Source organism: Mytilus edulis, chromosome 14 (assembly GCF_963676685.1).
Source record: "Mytilus edulis chromosome 14, xbMytEdul2.2, whole genome shotgun sequence".
NCBI lineage: Eukaryota > Metazoa > Mollusca > Bivalvia > Mytilida > Mytilidae > Mytilus > Mytilus edulis.
The window spans coordinates 52,783,628-52,803,062 of record NC_092357.1 but is presented as its reverse complement, the minus strand read 5'-3'; the positions used below and the strand labels follow the sequence as shown (position 1 = coordinate 52,803,062).

The 19,435-nt window shown below is 32.3% G+C and overlaps 1 protein-coding gene across 1 annotated transcript in view; it reads left to right on the top strand.

The window, feature by feature from the left end:
• The window catches only part of LOC139504303 (salivary peroxidase/catechol oxidase-like), a gene marked incomplete in the record, with an annotated part of 21,126 nt that extends 2,573 nt beyond the window's left edge, over window positions 1-18,553 (top strand). The window contains 9 exon segments of the mRNA XM_071294369.1: window positions 1,661-1,884; window positions 2,464-2,643; window positions 3,537-3,579; window positions 4,054-4,169; window positions 10,391-10,492; window positions 11,630-11,737; window positions 15,771-16,485; window positions 16,961-17,230; window positions 17,623-18,553. Of these exon segments, the coding sequence (XP_071150470.1) occupies window positions 1,661-1,884; window positions 2,464-2,643; window positions 3,537-3,579; window positions 4,054-4,169; window positions 10,391-10,492; window positions 11,630-11,737; window positions 15,771-16,485; window positions 16,961-17,230; window positions 17,623-17,899 (2,035 nt within the window).
• Between the last annotated feature and the right edge of the window lie 882 nt (window positions 18,554-19,435).

Here is a 19,435-nt window from a genome sequence, read left to right as displayed (position 1 = left end):
ACCGTGTTCTTAGCACCGGTTTGAGCAGAATTCTTGCAAAATAAATCGGATAGATTTAGTAAGATATATCGCCACCAAATCGGCCAGGTCAAAAAGAACATTATGGCAAGTAATACACATTTAAAACAAAATAGTTCATACGCAAAGGTGTATATATTAAATTATGTAGTTTTAATGTATAATAGCGATCTGAAGTATTTCACTATCTATGGTCAACTTGATATTTCCTTTCACTATCTATGGTCAACTTGATATTTCCTTTTCACTAGTTATCGTTTTGCACCTTCGGAACTTTTGATGGATTCGAAATTTATTTTGCCTTCCGCCTGCTTCGTTTTAAACACCACTGCCGAGTCTTGGGTAACAAAACGGGCGTAATATGACTCGCTACTGGCGTTTCTTAATATTTTGATAAGTGAAGGAGCAAACATACTTTCAAAAGCAACTTGTCTATAAAAAGAAAGAAAAATGGTTAAATGCATGCTATCACAGCCAATTGGACGAAAATACATACAGTTAAAAAAGTTTAAGGGTAAATTCTGCAACGATTTCGAATTAACTTTGCGTTTTCTTGTCTCTTAATCTGATTTCTTTACAGTTTTATTATACGCAAGAGTATATTTTTGCAATTATGCCTAATTTCTTAACGGATAAAAAGAAATTGCAGAAAATATCATCTGCATGCCGTAAGAAATGACAATTCGTGGTATGTAAATGTGACAACGTTACTTTCTAATACTAGTCTAGTTAAAGTCATATGAAACAACATTCTGATGATTTGGGGACAACCCTTTGATATTTGGGGGTGAAGAGGGTTTTTTATTGCTGATTTAATATTCGTTTACTTTTGTTGCTACACATGCCAATTTTATTTTCTCTCTTGTACTGTTTCCTGTATGTAAAATGCTATTTTAATTTTCACTTTAGTACACAACTGATTCCTGCATATAACAGTAATACAAGAATATATAAAGTTCAATTGTGTTTTCTAAATATCGGATCCTATAGTTTTAATAATAATAATAATCTTTATTGCAAAATTACACCCATAAGGGTCAAGCAATACAAACAAACAAATATACCTTTTAAATACAATGCAATACAATAGAATACAATACAATATAATAGAACATATTTTAAAAGTTCAATCATAAAGTTATGTATAAAACACAATCATGAGCTTGTCTGACATGGGTCTGACCCCATCAGTTCTAAAGACTGCTTAATGTAGACTCCAATATGACAAACAAGTTCAGGAATTGGGTTTAGAATGTGTTTTAGTTTATTAAATTCATCAAGATGTTGAAATGATGGTACATAGTCTTTAAGATAAGCCAACAAATTAGAACGCAATGATATATTAATGTCACAATACTAGGACTCCACATTTTTTACATAATCTTTAGCAACTGTAGTATGGTTTAATATATATATGCGGATAATTGTGAATGAAAGATGCTTGGATATACGTGAATTGGAGAGCAACTAAACAAGGAGCATAGCACACATATACCTCGACGGCAATATATATAGGGATTCAAACCGTTAATCACTAAAAACAACAAGCTATATTCTGCTAGTTTGCTTCCAACCGCTATACTGCCCATTCAAAGTTAGTCGTTACATTTACGACTCTTACACTATTGCCCTTTTCTTTTAGGTTAAAAATTGATAAAAGCCAGCGTAGAAAGGTCTTGGAGCAAATACCAGACAGTGTTCTTAACAAAATAAAGAAACAAACACGTTGTCCTTTTGGGGCAGTACAATGTGACCCGACGAATAAATATAGAACAGCTGATGGTTCATGTAATAACGTGGCTAACCCATTATGGGGGAAGTCCCATACACCTTTTGAAAGGTTTATACCAAGTTTTTATGAGGATGGTTAGTATAGATTACTTTGTTATTAGAAATTCAGTTTGATGGTCAATAAAAAGAATTTTAATCCAGCTTAGGAAAGTCATATCTAATTCATGAATAATTCATAATAAATTTACCTTTTGAAAAATAAGAATAAAAAAAATCCCCCGAATCATTTTAATGTTCGTTTTCATACTAAACATAATGATAAAATTCAATGATGTTTACTTTTGTATTATGATAAAAGTACACATTACTTTGTCTACTTTTTTATTACATGAAAAAAAAAACCGATTTGCTACTAACAGTGCATATTTTACATAGGTAATCTTTTTAATACCTCAAAGCCCAAGACAAACAATCAATGTATTTGTTTACAGTACTTTTGTCATATCTTATTAATATTTCTGGATTTAGCTGAATCGCAGTTTAGTTGACACAGTATGAAATAAGAATCTGTTTAACCCTCCCCTTATTACTGCTTTCATAAAAACATGTATTCTTAAGAACCCTCTACATATTTTTCAAATACTGTATTTCTCAAAAAGCCTTAAGCTTTTTAAAATTGTGTGTATAATTATTAAAAAGCTTTCAATTTCTTAGGTTTGGATGATCCAAGAGCCACTGATGTATTTGGTGACCCCCTCCCTCTAGCCAGAGACATCAGTGTTAAAGTTCACACGGTCAGTGATTCGACAACTCAGATGAACGATTTGAGCCATTTCAGTATGGAGTTTGGCCAGTTTGTCAGTCATGATATACAGATGAATGCTTTGTCCAAAGGTAAATAACTGAGAAACTGACGATTCTATATAGCCCACAACAACTCTATTAAGTTGACAATCTTGGTTGTGTTATCACCTCATCTGCTTTTTTTCTAATTCACATTTACATCTTACCTTTTAGAAAGTTAATGTATAACATGTATAAATGTCTTTTGAATTAATTGAAACTTATGTTACACTACATCTCCTTATTCCAATTAACAAATGTCTGAGTTGCACAACGGGTGCCTCTGGTGGAACAGGAGCTGCTTTCCTTCTCCAGCAACAAAGTTCAATACGATTCTAGTGGAGTTCGTGTTTCTAAAATTTAAGCCTTCTGTGTGGTGTTTAATTAACTGTTATTGCTACATGGTGTCTTCTGTCTTCGACTTCTTGTTTTGATTGACACTTTTTACATATCTTCTTCTCTTTATTGACAAAAAACTACAACTTTCAGCAAAAAAAAAAAGCCTAATAGTGCTAAAGTGATTAATGCATTATATGCTCGAATTTGTACAAACGAAGATATCATTCAAATTATTCATTCGTCAATCTCGAAAAGAAATGAAACAACTATCACAGAGCTCAATCACATACAATGTATATAAGAAAACTTTAAAAAAAAAATTGTAGTTAAGTCTTGCGACATTACCAAAAATAGTTTTGTGTATTAACGTTTGTCTGTTGAATTTTCATATTTAGAAGTTGAATCATCCAGCCCCCTTTATTTTTATTTGTATTTATTCAAAGCATTAGTTATTGATTTTATTGAAATTTTTAGCCTTCAAATTCAACGTATTACCTTCTGTTGTCGTCTGTTCTATGGTCGGGTTGTCGTCTCTATAACACATTCCCCATTTCCATTCTCAATTTTATTAGTTTATTACATTAGTTTTGTTTTCTCCATTTCAGGACAATATTTGTCTAATCTAAACTGCTGTGCGTCTCCACAAAGGTAAAATATGCAATAGATATTTTAATACAATACTTCATAATAAAATATGTACAGTAAAAATACCACTGCTTTCATTTTTTTGTGTGTTTTACATATACAAAGAACATATCAAAATCTGAAAACACAGATTATGAATGCAATAAAAATGCACTTCAGAACAAATAACGACGATCTAAAGAACTATGTATGTACGGTCTTCAATAATGTGCACAACACATCCATCATACAAGAGGACTATTTTATTTGAGGGAGACGTGTTTGTCTTATCAAGATTGAAATCAAAGACATATGAAAATGTTGAAACAACATAATTTGTTTTATACTTAAGAGCGCTTTATATATTTCGCCTTCAAAGAATCGGTCTTAGGATCGGCAAATATGTAAAATGTAAGCCGGGAATTTCACATTATATACCCTGTCTAAGCCTGAATAACATAAACTAGCTCACATCTGTCTTTTACTTTCATTTATCAGGCGAAATTGTTTTCCAATTCCATTGCCAACGAATGATCCATTTTACAGTACATTTAACAGAACTTGTATGAACTTTGTAAGAGCACTCGCAACAACCAATTTGGAATGCGAACTAGGTAAGTGCGAAATGTTCAGATATGATTAGGTGTCTGATCATACATTAACAGCCCAGCAGATATCGCTAACCTGTATTTGTATACCAAACAAATATCACTTTATAACTCCGTCCAATGCCGGATTAGTTTGCGTATTGCTTTTGACGAGTGTTGTATAAACTTTTGTGACCTCAGACTGTGTATTGCAATCGCATTGCTCCGTCTGTAAATGTTCCAGTCTCCGATCCGCAAACCACTTTCTGTTCATAGACAAACACGAACAGAATGATTGAGTCCATTTTCTTCGTTTTCAGTGGATTTTAAATCGAAAATAAATGCAATAAATGTGATTTTGTTTTGTCTCTTTAAAGCAAAAACAATGTACAAAATTAGTTTTAGAATAAAGTCAATAACTGTTAAGTGCCTTTAAATATGAAGCTAGCATTACACCTGTTTCTTGTAAATATATCATTGTTTAAAGGGAAATTCCGCGATTTTTTACTTATCATCTAATTATGTTCATCTTAACATAAAAAACACATTTGCAAAGTTTTAAATTTATATTCCTTCTAATAACGGAGAAAATCGTTATTTGTAACTTTTTTGGTTGAATTCTCGAGTGGGTCGTGACGTATTAGCCCGATTTATTGAATTCTGGGAAAAAATAAAATCTGTTTAACTCTTATAGCTTATCGACAATATACGTAATTAAAAGCGCACAGCTGACGAATGGTCGAAGTTATGAACCACAATATAAGAATGAACGAAAATGAATATGCATATACCGTTTTGTATTGATTGAATTAAACTCCTATAAAATTATCTCTAGTAAATGTTTTTGAATAAATTTAATTAATTATTGTTGAGATTTTTTTCATAAAATATTTATTGAACATTTTTACTGATATTGAACTGAAAATATTTCAGTTCTATTTACCGTTATTGTTTTGATAATCATTTCAATGCAACTAATGTGTGAGCAGAGTGTATATATTTGATTCTTTCACAAAATTGTATGACTCGATTGTTTGGAGTACAATCAGCTACGGAGCGGCAGTGTGGGGTGATAGAACATTTTCATGTATAAATTCGATACAAAATAAGGCAATTCGTTTTTATATGGGAGTCGGACGGTATACACCTAATGTAGCAGTGAATGGAGATTCAGCCTGGAAACCACCTTGTGTAAGGCAGTGGCGAACTGTTATAAATCAATGGAATCGTTTAAGGTATATGAACACTGATCGACTAAATAAAAGAATTCATAACTGGGCGGAACATAGTTTTAGGCGTTATAAAGCATGTAAAAATTCAAATTATAGACTTTATCAGCAGTTTGAATCGTGTAATATTAGTGACTGGTATAATGACACGAACATTCACAAAACTACGGTGTTAGCGAAAATAGAAGATAAACTTTTAACCGATTTTAGAAATAAGTGGACGGAAGATCTACATAGAGTTCCTGCAAGACGTATGGATGGTGGTAGTAACAAATTAAGGACATATAGAACATTTAAAACCGAAATTAGTTGTGAACTTTATTTAACAACACTATTATCTCCTGCTCAACGTAGAGCATATTCGCAATTCAGATGTGGGGTTGCACCCATACGAATCGAAACCGGGCGCTTCGAACGTTTACCAATGCATGAACGGACTTGCTTTATGTGTGAAACTAAAACTGAAACTGAGGAACATGTACTAATTGAATGTCCACTTTATGACGATTTAAGGAATGAACTTTATGAATACATAAACAGTGTAGATGAGAACTTTAACATGTTGACGAACCGTGAGAAACTGTCTTTTGTGTTGGGATGCCAAAACGTTAATATTATTTACAAATGTGCCAAAACCTGCAAATCTATTTTAGACAGAAGGAGACGTTTTTTATATCGATAAATTGTTTTAGACTGTTAAATTTTTGTAATTTGTTTTAGAAATTTTAATAAGTGCATGTACATAGTTTTATAAAGTCCTTTTATTGTTTGATGAAATTTTACTTTTTGTCTCTCATAATTCTTTTAAGAATGGCATTAATATATATTTATGTTTTATGATATATGTAAATATTGTATTGTGTATATTAATGGTGAGACGTTAATAAACTATCTATCTATCTATCTATCTATCTATATTATTTTGTAAAGGTCACTGTATATTTCTCGGCTTGAGGTCAATTCGTTTACCTTGTAGCTATTTAGCCGCAGGTGTGAGTTCAAGCGTACACAGGTATAAATGTTGTTATTTGGAAAGGATAAACAGAAAGGATTAGAAAGAGTATGCTGTCACGATGTTAATACACTAAGATTTAATACACGATGAGAATAAAGATACAGTAATTAAATTGTGTAAATTAATTGAAAATAAAATTCAGATTCGTAATTCCGAAAGTGTATAAAAATAAAAGGAAACAATTTTTGATTACTTTCTTAGCAGCAATTGGCGTAAAGTTTCAAATATGAAGCAAAAAATAGTAGTTTTAATCTTTTATAAAAACTAAATGCAATATTACCCAATTTGATATACCATTGTACATCTGTTTGATATCATTGACTTTACCGGAATTTCTTAACTTGTATTCAAATCTGGCTGTGTTTAAATGCTAATAAAACTATTGCAATTTTAAAGTTTTTAATTGACAAAAAAATACAACATACAACATGCATGATTTTTTTTTTAGTTTCTTTTTAACATTTTATTCTTACATAATTAAATTCATTTGACAATCATTTACACGAACTTTTTGTGAAAAGAATATCAATTATCTAAGCTAAGGCATTATTTCTTTTGAGGATTTTTGAGGATTTTTTTTTAAATTCTATGATAATATTTGTGCAATGTTGAACATGATAGCCGTCATTAATCCAAATAAGTAATACAGTAGTTGTAATAAAAGTTATATTTGAGTCATGCATAATTGATATTGACGAATTTATAATAGTTCGTCCATACATCGTTGTTCTTGAAACAATCATTATTAGTATACATGTAAGTTTCCTGACGTATAAGAGCCATTGAGGATGAGCTCCAGAGAAATCAGACTAGTGGCGTTTCGTTCGTTTGTTTGTTGGGAAAGGAGAGGAAATGCAACCGCTTGTACAGATAAACGACAGAATTACCATACAAGCATTTATAGTCAACACAATCAGAAAGAGTTCCCATCGTTAGACGGGGAATATGAAGGCTTCCAAGAATGAACAAGTGACATGTCTAACTCTGAACAGTTAGAAAACAGACTATCGACATCGACCGCTTGTTCTTAATATTTGAAACTGTATGCATATATATACGTATACGTTTATGATATATATAGTGATGAGTTCTTGCGTCTGACAAAAACTAAATTCCTTCATGGTTATATCTTGCCATACGTTTATATTGGTTTGTAAGGTGATTACTCACAATCGTTATTTGAAAATCCTGTTTGTGAGATGTAGATTCATTTCAATACAGAAATTTCGTCTATATATTTCACAAGTGTATAACACGGAGAAGCTCTGAAGGTCCATTACTCCCATTTTGTTTGGGTGTGAACCATCGATGTTTACAGCAATATCACAGAATAAGATGATGATGTTAGAAAGAACTATGGGCGTCATGTGGCAAATATTACATGCATATCGGACAATGAGTTGTCCATCTGTATGAAAAGATTTCAAATACAACCATATTATTGAGAAGGAATGTTTACATGCTATACTCTCGTACTAGTATTACAGGGTTCTTGTGGCGTTCACCTTAGACACACATCTTTTTAACGATGTTTAAAAAAAAGACAGAACCAATTTAATGTCATATTTCCCTATTTTTTTAAATATAACTAAAAGTCTTTTATCTGACAAGAATACCCCTATTTAGCGAACAAGTAATTTATTCTTTTTTCTGTTATTGAATACCAAGAAAGAAAATAAATCCCGAAATTAATTTGAAACTTTGATACTCAAAAGTTTCCCAGCAAAATATTCACATTCCCTGGGGGATAATTAGTGTTCGTCCAGTGGCATATATAACAATTGTGATGACGAATTACTTCCTTTGTTCGAGAACAATCTTATTGAAATATAAATCTGTGATTTTACTAGGTCCACAGCTTCAATGAACCAAAGCAAAAGTTATACATCGACCTGTATTTAAATCAAATTGGTTCTCTTCTTCTTCTGGTATACAATAGTCTATCGACATTCGATGATTACATACTGTTGGCATACGTGGACTAGTCTATTTACAACACTTTTACCCCTATTTATTCAAAATATATGTTTTTTTCTTATGTTCAATGTATACATGTATATATTATAAATTGCGCTATAGTTCCGTAACTTTCTATCCAGTCGTATAAACGAATCGTCGGCAAGTGCGTACATTTTTTTAAATCAATATTTCTGGTCTGTTCCAATCTGTCCTTCACTATTGACAATGACTATATATTACATTTTCCCAAATTCACCCTTGGAAAAAATATTTAAATAGATTTTAATTTCATCAAATCTTATTTTTTGGGTATTATTTATATGTTTATGAATTATATTCTTTACACCAGAAATGTTATTTATAAACAAGCGTATGAGTTTAGTAATGACAAGTAAGACAGAGTTGTATATTATTCATCTGATAGTTCAAAATGGAAAGTTGTAAGTTATAAGTTATCAGCCGTGTACACTGATCAATACCTGCAGAAGTGAAACGATGCATGAACTTGCAAGCCCGACAGGAAATCGCTTGAATACCTGGACGTGTCACCTCACACCCCTCACAATGCCTTTGGAAGTAACACCTTTAGCCATGCTGGTGATCAGATGAGGGAAGATCAAAATATATTTGTTTATTACTTTAAAGAATTATGAACAAATTAGATTTTCGAAAACAATTTTCACGGAACACTTATTTATGATTTCAACTTTGACTTTTCACCTAATTCCAATATCAACAGTTTAAAAACAACAGACCATGGTAATTTAAAAAAAGTAAGAATATTTTTCGTATCAAGTTAGTTAGTCGGATAAAACAAACCGTACGATTGACAAGATATCGACACGCAATTACGACTACATCGGTTACTGTAGTTTTGTTTCTTTGTGGTTTATAGACATATCGTTTTTATTAATCGGGAAAGAAGACAAAATGGCGGATCGCAGAGAATTGATACTCTAAATTTAAAATCGATGGTGATCGCTTATCTAGCGGAATAAAACTTTAATATCTATGAATTTGAGCATTTTTATACAGAATGAACATAATATCAATTTTTGATTTTTTTGCGAAGTTTCCCTTTAAGTCTCTAATCCCTTTCGCTTATTTTTATGTAAATAGACGATAGTTTCATGCATGCTTTAATATATTTGAAGTTATCATTATGGCAACGTCAAATATGTTGTTAAAACAAATATATGTGTTTAATCTCACATTCAATCACTTAATCTAAAAACCACATCATCATAGAAATAGCAAATTGATGTAATTTTTCAGCGGTCAAATCCGACAATTGATATAAAAATGTAAGATATCAACAGAAGAATCGCCTGCTTTTTTGTCAAATGCTCTTGAGCAACTGAAAAAACCTCTTATTTATTAATATCTATATTCAAGTCTAAAGGATAAAAATATAAGAACAAGATTATTGAGATATTGTAAATAGATATTTCTGCACAATAAACAGCCTTAATTATTGTCAGCGAATTTTATAAATGAGATTAAACAATGAGTGCTTTGCGTGTTCATTGAGGAAAACAAGGTTCTTAGCCAGCGTTGTTGCATATGTGTTCATCCAAATACTAAATAGACTCGTATGGGTATCGTTTTATGTCCCATCTACAAAAACAGCCCCTATAGACAGTGCATTCTTGTAATTGTACGCCATACACCTTTCCGATCCATCTTCATTCTGATCCGTTTACAAAACAAGTGTTAACCTGGCGGGCGAAAGAGGATGGAATAAATCCCATCGTGAAAGTTTTAATGAGTCTTGAATTCTACGATAAGTTGTTATATGGTCCATTCAAAAAGAATGAACATAACAGAGTAGTAAGTGGTAAAACTGAATAATTCTTGTTTATATAACATAATAAAATTTTCATTTATCATTCCTTCAGAAATGCTTTTCAAGATTATTTGCTCATGTATGCATGTGAGTTTTTGACATACTATTTATATGTTAGTTTATCTACACGACCATTCTTTACCGAAGAGGTGTTACGCATATATAAGTTAATTGTAAAAATACTGTTCTTTTACTTCAGGACCACGACAACAATTGAACATGAATACACATTATTTGGATGGTTCAGCTGTTTATGGTTCTGATAAAGCTACTGCTGATAGTCTCCGTGAATTTAATGGCGGTAAGTTGTATTTCAACCAATGATAGATAGTGTTTTATTGTTTACAAATATTTATGTTTTCCCTCCATTTTTAGGAAATAACTGAATGTGTCAAGTTGTTAATAGTGTCAGTTCCAGTGAAATAATAGGTTGTAATTGTAAAAAAAAGTCTTTGACTGAGAAGTTTAAATTTTTTCTTTTTGAAAATTCGTCGGTTTAAGATATTTTCTCATGTTGTTGTGTTTTTTTTTTTATTAATTTGTTAAATTGTAGAGACAATTTTGTATATATTCTTGTTAACATATTCAGATGGATGTTCCGTAAAACTTGTCCAAGTACTGATGTCATTGGCATTTCCATTCCTTTTGAATGCAAAATCGAAAGTATATAAATAGAATTACTTGAGCCTTTGATTCATGTATAAACACCATGTTGGTTATCTAATGCTAAATTATATAACCTTATGTATGATTATATCTTCTGTAATCAAATCAAAAGTTTCAGTCATCGGTAATTTTTTATATGAGCGCCACTGATGAGTCTATCGAAGACGAAATGCCTCACTGATGAGTCCGTGTAGACGAAACGCGAGTCTGGCGAATCCCATTATAAGCCTGGTACTTTGAAATTCAGACCGATTCACTTGTTTATAATTTCAAGTATGAATATTTCTTACTCATTGAACTATTCTGCATATGTTATTGATATACAATTGCTGAGTACTTATTGACCCTTTGAATTTTTCAACATTTCTTAAAACTTCTTTGTTAATGTTCATTTTTATAGATTACTGAAAAAAATGTACGTATTTGTCTAAAAGAATAAGGTGATATCACTTGATCTGGATATATCTATGGATAACGGCATTAATGAGCCGGATGCAAAAATATTTAATCCTGGTTTGACTGACTATAGCTGGGTGTACAAACATATATTTTGCAACTGGTTACAAATATTCATAAATTACTGTTCAGTTATGAAGTTGACAAAATTTCACTTTTTTTTTTTAACTGAGACATTAATCCGTTTAAGACCAAATAACAAATGTATTTGTAAAAATGTAATACCATACGACCTTTAACAAGAAAATGATCAGTTTAATGAATTACTCTTAAACAACAAGGCACTGTCTTGTAAATTCTTATTTTCGTCATTCAGGTCGATTGAAAACTTCTACCAACAATCAGCTGCTTCCTAAAGACATACCCAACAAATCATCCTGTAAATTGCCAGCAGGAAATCCAAATATAAAGTGTTTTTTAGCAGGTATGTAACAAATATTTGAATTTTCCGAAATGCATGTAAATTTTGATACTTTTTTTCATCAGCATGCAGACTTTGACAATATACAGGAACACTGTTATATGTACAATAGTTTAAACTTTCTGTCTAACCGAGTCTATCAAAAATATACTCAAGTTTGCCAGACACAATCTGCCATTAACACCATATTCGCAAAACAACTAAACAGATTGGACACTTCTCTAATTTTTTGGTATAATTAATATCTATTCATATTCATTATATGTAACAAGTCTTTTATTTCCGATGATTGGTGTTGTAAAGTATTCGTGTTCTATCAGGTTTTTTTTTTGAATTAAAAATTGCATTTGATCAAGATTTTGATAGATCCTAAAAATGAAAATTGAATAATTTGCATAATAGTTAGATTTGCAAAAACGTTATAGAATATTAAAAGAATATGAATTATGATAAAGAATATAACTAGAGGCTCTAAAGAGCCTGTGTCGCTCACCTTGGTCTATGTGCATATTAAACAAAGGACACAAATGGATTCATGACAAAATTGTATTTTGGTGATGGTGATGTGTTTGAAGTTCTTACTTTACTGAACGTTCTTGCTTCTTACAATTATATCTATAATGAACTTTGTCCATTAGTAACAGAGAAATATATTTGGTAAAAATTTACATAAATTTACAAAATTAATGAAAATTGTTAAAATTTGACTATAAAGGGCAATAACTCCTTAAGGGGTCAATTGACCATTTAGGTCATGTTGACTTATTTGTAGATCTTACTTTGATGAAAATTATCGCTGTTTACAGTTTATTGCTATCTATAATAGTATTCAAGATAATAACCAAAAACAGCAAAATTTCTTTAAAAATTACCAATTGGAGGGCAGCAACCCAACAACCGGTTGTCCAATTCATTTGAATATTTCAGGGCAGATATATATTGACTTGATTAACAATTTAACTCCTTGTCAGATTTGCTCTAAATGATTTGGTTTCAGAGTTATAAGCCAAAAACTACATTTTACCCCTGTTCTATTTTTAGCCGTGGTGGCCATCTTGGTTGGATGGCCAGGTCATCGGACACATTTTTCAAACAAGGTACCTCAAAGATGATTGTGGCCAAGTTTCAATTAATTTGGCCCAGTAGTTTCAGAGGAGAAGATATTGTAAAAGATAACTAAGATTTACGAAAAGTGGTTAAAAATTGACTATAAAGGGCAATAACTCCTAAAGGGGTCAACTGACTATTTCGGTCATGTTGACTTATTTGTAAATCTTACTTTGCTGAACATTATTGCTGTTTACAGTTTATCTCTATCTATAATAATATTCAAGATAATAACCAAAAACAGCAAAAATGCCCTTAAATTACCAATTCAGGGGAAGCAACCCAACAACGGGTTGTCGAAATTCATCTGAAAATTTGAGGGCAGATAGATCTTGACCTGATAAACAAATTTACCCCTGTCAGATTTGCTCTAAATGCTTTGGTTTTTGAGTTATAAGCCAAAAACTGCATTTTACCCCTATGTTCTATTTTTAGCCATGGCGGCCATCTTTGTTGATTGGCCGGGTCACACCACACATTTTTTAAACTAGATACCCTAATGATGATTGTGGCCAAGTTTGGTTTAATTTGGCCCAGTAGTTTCAGAGGAGAAGATTTTTGTAAAAGATTACTAAGATTTACGAAAAATGGTTAAAAATTGACCATAAAGGTCAATAACTCCTAAAAGGGTCAACTGACCATATTGGTCAATTGACTTATTTGTAAATCTTACTTTGCTGAACATTATTGCTGTTTACAGTTTATCTCTATCTATAATAATATTCAAGATAATAACCAAAAACAGCAAAGATGCCCTAAAATTACCAATTCAGGGGCAGCAACCCAACAACGGGTTGTCGGATTCATCTGAAAATTTCAGGGCAGATAGATCTTGACCTGATAAACAATTTTACCCCTGTCAGATTTGTTCTAAATGCTTTGGTTTTTGAGTTATAAGCCAAAAACTGCATTTTACCCCTATGTTCTATTTTTAGCCATGGTGGCCATCTTGGTTGATTGGCAGGGTCACCAGACACATTTTTTAAACTAGATACCCCAATGATGATTGTGGCCAAGTTTGGTTTAATTTGGCCCAGTAGTTTCAGAGGAGAAGATTTTTTTAAAAGAATATTAAGATTTACGAAAAAATGGTTAAAAATTGACTATAAAGGGCAATAACTCCTAAAGGGGTCAACTGACCATTTTGGTAGTGCTGACTTATTTGTAAATCTTACTTTGCTGAACATTATTGCTGTTTACAGTTTATCTCTATCTATAATAATATTCAAGATAATAACCAAAAACATCAAAATTTCCTTAAAATTACCAATTAAGGGGCAGCAACCTAACAACTGGTTGTCCGATTCATCTGAAAATTTGAGGGCAGATAGATCTTCACCTGATAGACAATTTTTCTCCGTCAGATTTGCACTAAATGCTTTGGTTTTTGAGTTATAAGCCAAAAACTGCATTTAAGCCCTATGTTCTATTTTTAGCCATGGCGGCCATCTTGGTTGGTTGGCCGGGTCAAGCCACACATTTTTTAAATTAAATACCCCAAAGATAATTGTGGCCAAGTTTGGATTAATTTGGCCGAGTAGTTTCAGAGGAGAAGATTTTTGTAAAAGATTACTAAGATTTATGAAAAATGGTTAAAAATTGACTATAAAGGTCAATAACTCCTAAAAGGGTCAACTGACCATATTGGTCAATTGACTCATTTGTAAATCTTACTTTGCTGAACATTATTGCTGTTTACAGTTTATCTCTATCTATAATAATATTCAAGATAATAACCAAAAACAGCAAAAATGCCCTAAAATTACCAATTCAGGGGCAGCAACCAAACAACAGGTTGTCGGATTCATCTGAAAATTTGAGGACAGATAGATCTTGACCTGATAAACAATTTCCCCCATGTCAGATTTGCTCTAAATGCTTTGGTTTTTGAGTTATAAGCCAAAAACTGCATTTTACCCCTATGTTCTATTTTTAGCCATGGCGGCCATCTTGGTTGGTTGGCCGGGTCACGCCACACATTTTTTAAACTAGATACCCTTATAATGATTGTGGCCAAGTTTGGTTTAATTTGGCCCAGTAGTTTCAGAGGAGAAGATTTTTGTAAAAGATTACTAAGATTTACGAAAAATGGTTAAAAATTGACTATAAAGGTCAATAACTCCTAAAAGGGTCAACTGACCATGTTGGTCAATTGACTTATTTGTAAATCTTACATTGCTAAACATTATTGCTGTTTACAGTTTATCTCTATCTATTATAATATTCAAGATAATAACCAAAAACAGCAAAAATGCCCTAAAATTACCAATTCAGGGGCAGCAACCCAACAACGGGTTGTCGGATTCATCTGAAAATTTGAGGGCAGATAGATCTTGACCTGATAAACAATTTTACCCCATGTCAGATTTGCTCTAAATGCTTTGGTTTTTGAGTTATAAGCCAAAAACTGCATTTTACCCCATGTTCTATTTTTAGCCATGGTGGCCATCTTGGTTGGTTGGCCGGGTCACGCCACACATTTTTTAAACTAGATACCCTAATGATGATTGTGGCCAAGTTTGGTTTAATTTGGCCCAGTAGTTTCAGAGGAGAAGATTTTTGTAAAAGTTAACGACGACGACGACGGACGACGGACGACGGACGACGGACGCCAAGTGATGGGAAAAGCTCACTTGGCCCTTCGGGCTAGGTGAGCTAAAAACGAATCTATGACTTTATATAAAATGAAAGCTTCTAATGTGTTATTTGGATCAGTTGCGCTAAGACTTACCGCAATACAAACTATTTTACAAGAATTAGGTGGTTTCATTAACATTATGAACAACTGTATTTTTAAATATCAAAGGATAATGCTGTAGACAATTCCATTGGTGTCTGGTGATTGGTAATCATAGTACCACATCTCCTTTATTATATGCATTTAGATATTTATTTCTAATATTGAATGATTTGCTTAAATGTTCTGTAGGAGATCCGAGAGTTAACCAACAACCAGCTTTGATAGCATTACAAACAATATGGATGTTAGAACATAATCGTATAGCTAAAACACTCGAGCAATTGAATGGTGATTGGGTTGATGAAAAAGTGTACCAAGAAACTAGAAAAATTGTGAGTGCAATGATACAACACGTGACCTATAATGAATATTTACCTCACATCCTTGGTAACCAACAAATGATAGACCTAGATTTGAAACCAAAAGCTTCCGGATATTTTACTGGCTATGATCCAACGACAAAACCTCAGATTAGAAATGGTTTCTCAGCCGCAGCTTTCAGATTTGGTCATAGCATGGTCAGACAGAGATTAGCATATAATGGCCCGTTACACTCTAATCAAAGCCCACTTCTACATAATGAATTCTTAAAACCAGATAAGATATATGATGCAAATGGCGGAATAAGTTCTGTAACAAGGGGTCTTTATGAAGAATTTTCTCAAAAGGTTGACAGAAAAATGACCAAGGAACTAACCGAAAGACTCTTTGAGAGCATACATGGTTTTGGTGGTGACCTTGCAGCCGTTAATGTACAGCGAGGAAGAGATCACGGAATAGCTAGTTATAATATTTGGAGAATGGTCTGTGAATTGACGCCTGCCGATGATTTTACAGCTGGTATAACAGGAGGTTTAGAGCACCATTCGACAGTTGAAGCGCTGGCACTTGCAAATACTTACAGGTACGTAATTTCCTATTTACCAGTCATATTTGCATATTTGTTTATATATTTATAAATAATTGAGAGACTAAAGCTTATCCGTCCGGAAGGGGATAGCTATTATGTTTTGGTCTTTTTTTTGGGGGGGGGGGGGGGGCATCATATTTAAATTTTGCTCTTCACATTTCAGTTGACTTTTGAAATATTTGATCCTGCGCGTTCCTAATGAGGTGATGAAAAAGACATTTCCGGTGGCAAACATTTTTTTCCAGTAATGAATTCGATTGTTATTTTAATACAGAATTTTTATCAATATCCCAATTTGGATATTTTATCATTTGGTTTTTTTTTAAAAGCTATAAAATACAAAACGGTAAATTTTAAAGAAGGACATTGCAAAAATTTTGGAAATAGACAGGTAAAAAGACAAGTGACGTCATTTTGTTTTTACAACATATTTTATGAATTATAACCCTAATGTGTTTCTTTTGATTAGTTCGCCATGGGACATCGACTTATTTACCGGTGGCGTATCAGAAACCCCAATACCTGGAGGGAAAGTCGGACCTACGTTTGCCTGTATGATAGGATTGCAATTCCGTGCCTTGAAATTTGGTGATCGATTTTTTTACGAAAGTAATACTGACGTAAAGTTTACTCCAACACAGCTGACAGAAATTAAGAAGACAACTATGGCTAAAATTATTTGCGAAAATACCAACATCAATAGAATTCCTAAGGACGTTTTCAGAAAGACTACCACCAGGTAAAATACTATATTACCATGGGTTTTAAATCGATATTAGAAGATGTGGTATGAGAGCCAATGAAACAACTCTCCATCCAAGTCACAATTTGTAAAAGTAAACCATTATAGGCCAAAGTACGATCATCAATACGGAGCCTTGGCTCACACCAAACAAGTTCCAAGAAATGTTTGTAACTCTTCATCAATGTCTTCAAAGAAGCATATTGACAGCTTAACATATTATACTCTCAGACATTCATATTTCGTCTTCGGATAATGATAACGATCGAAACAAGTGGTTAATGTTACAAAAACTATATTATTTCATTTTTGTTTCAGTAGTATAGTTTTGTCTACCATGTACTGCGGATATTAAAAAAACCCGATTTGTTTTTATTTCTCTTTTACAGTAATATTAATCCCGAGATAAGTTGTTCTTCACTGCCGGAAGTGATTCTTCAGAAATGGAAGAACTGTGTTGATGGTGGATGGTCAAGTTTTGTAAAGAAAAACAGATGTGTAAAAATGAGAGTTTGTAACAAGCCTAAACCAAACAGCTGTGGGAAGAAGTGTGTAGGGTCACCAGTACAATTCACTTGTCTTAATAATATTAAAACACGCAAAAATAGGAAACTACCTAATATCAGTGGACTACCGAATATCAGAAGAAAAAATAGAAGAGGTTGATATCCTTTATGAATGACATTTAGATACTTGAAGTTAAATTTAGTGCTTAGGAAATATGATCAGTCATCATGTCAAACGTAAACAAAACATACCCACAACACAACTTTACGAAAAATTAACACCCAATTCAATATTTATACCGTGTCATTGTTTTGATTTGGAACATAATTTGTATTTTTCATATAGACACTGAAAAAAGATGAAACAACTTGAGAAACATGCAAAATGAACAGTTTTACTAATCTCACTGATACAAAAAAAGGAACAATTGTTTGCACCTGCCAGGAATCTGATGTTCAGAAGTTGTCGTTTTTTAAGTGGTCTATAAGTGTTTCTCGATTTTTATATAGGTTTTACCGTTGGTTTTGCCGTGTTTGAATGGTTTTACTATTGTAATTTTATGTAACCCTTAATAGCTTGCTGTTCGGTGTGAGCCAAGGCTCCGTGTTGGAGACCGTATTTTGACCTATAACGGTTTACTTTTATTAATAGTGTCTTGGATGGAGAGTTGTCTCATTGGCACTCATTCGACATCTTCCTATATCTATATATGTGGGTGTTGTGGGCAGAGAAAAATAGACGACAATAGGTCTGCCATTTATTTGTTAAATGATCAATTACTAAAACATCAAAGTCATTACAAATGGTATTGAAAAATTGGGCTGTTCTTTATTTTGATAGTTCTCTGATTTGCATCTTCCGTATTTCTTTTTCCTTTGTTTTACCATTTTTAATTTTAAATTAAGCGTGGACAGTTGTTGCTGTACATGTGCTGTTTAAGTTATGAATAAAACGATGACTTTTTTTATAATATGTATTCTTTCATTTGTGTATATTTATAGTAAAACTGAGAAGCTAATAAACATATCTAAAATTATAATTTCTGTTTTTATTGCACTTTAAAGGAAGCAGTTTGGTTCTGATGTTCTAACAAGGAAAGAAAGATCAGAATAAGGTTATGCCAAAATGAAATTAAACAAAACGAAAATAAAACTGGGTTCTTGTCTTCGATGTTTTTTTTTAATTATCAATCAACAGGTGCAAATGTGGAACAGTATCTGCTTATCCTTCCAGAGCACCCGCGTTCCCTCTTGATCATCAAAGAAATGCGCGTTGCTCAGTCATGAGATTTCTATGCTGTGTGTTGTATACTGTTTTGTTTTTTTTAGTATTTTTTTTTACCATGGCATTGTAACTTTTTTTCAGCTTATAAGATTTAATGTCTGTTTGGTTTGAGTGTCTGTTTGTTTTGTTAACACATCGTTGTCAATATAATTGAATGGTTATAGGTAGCAATACATTTTCTTTGGCGTTCGGTATTTTTGTGATTTTACTTTTTGTATCTTTCGCCTCTCTTTTTAAAGTTCCATCTATTATGATAGACTATTCTGATAGAATCTTAAAATCGTTTTACTTGACTGAATAAAAGTTGTTTTATGGAAATAAACAGCATTGTCTTACTTCCTATAGATTTATTGGGATATGATTGGTTAACAGACTACACGTGGTGACTATATATATTTGATATAGAGTTTC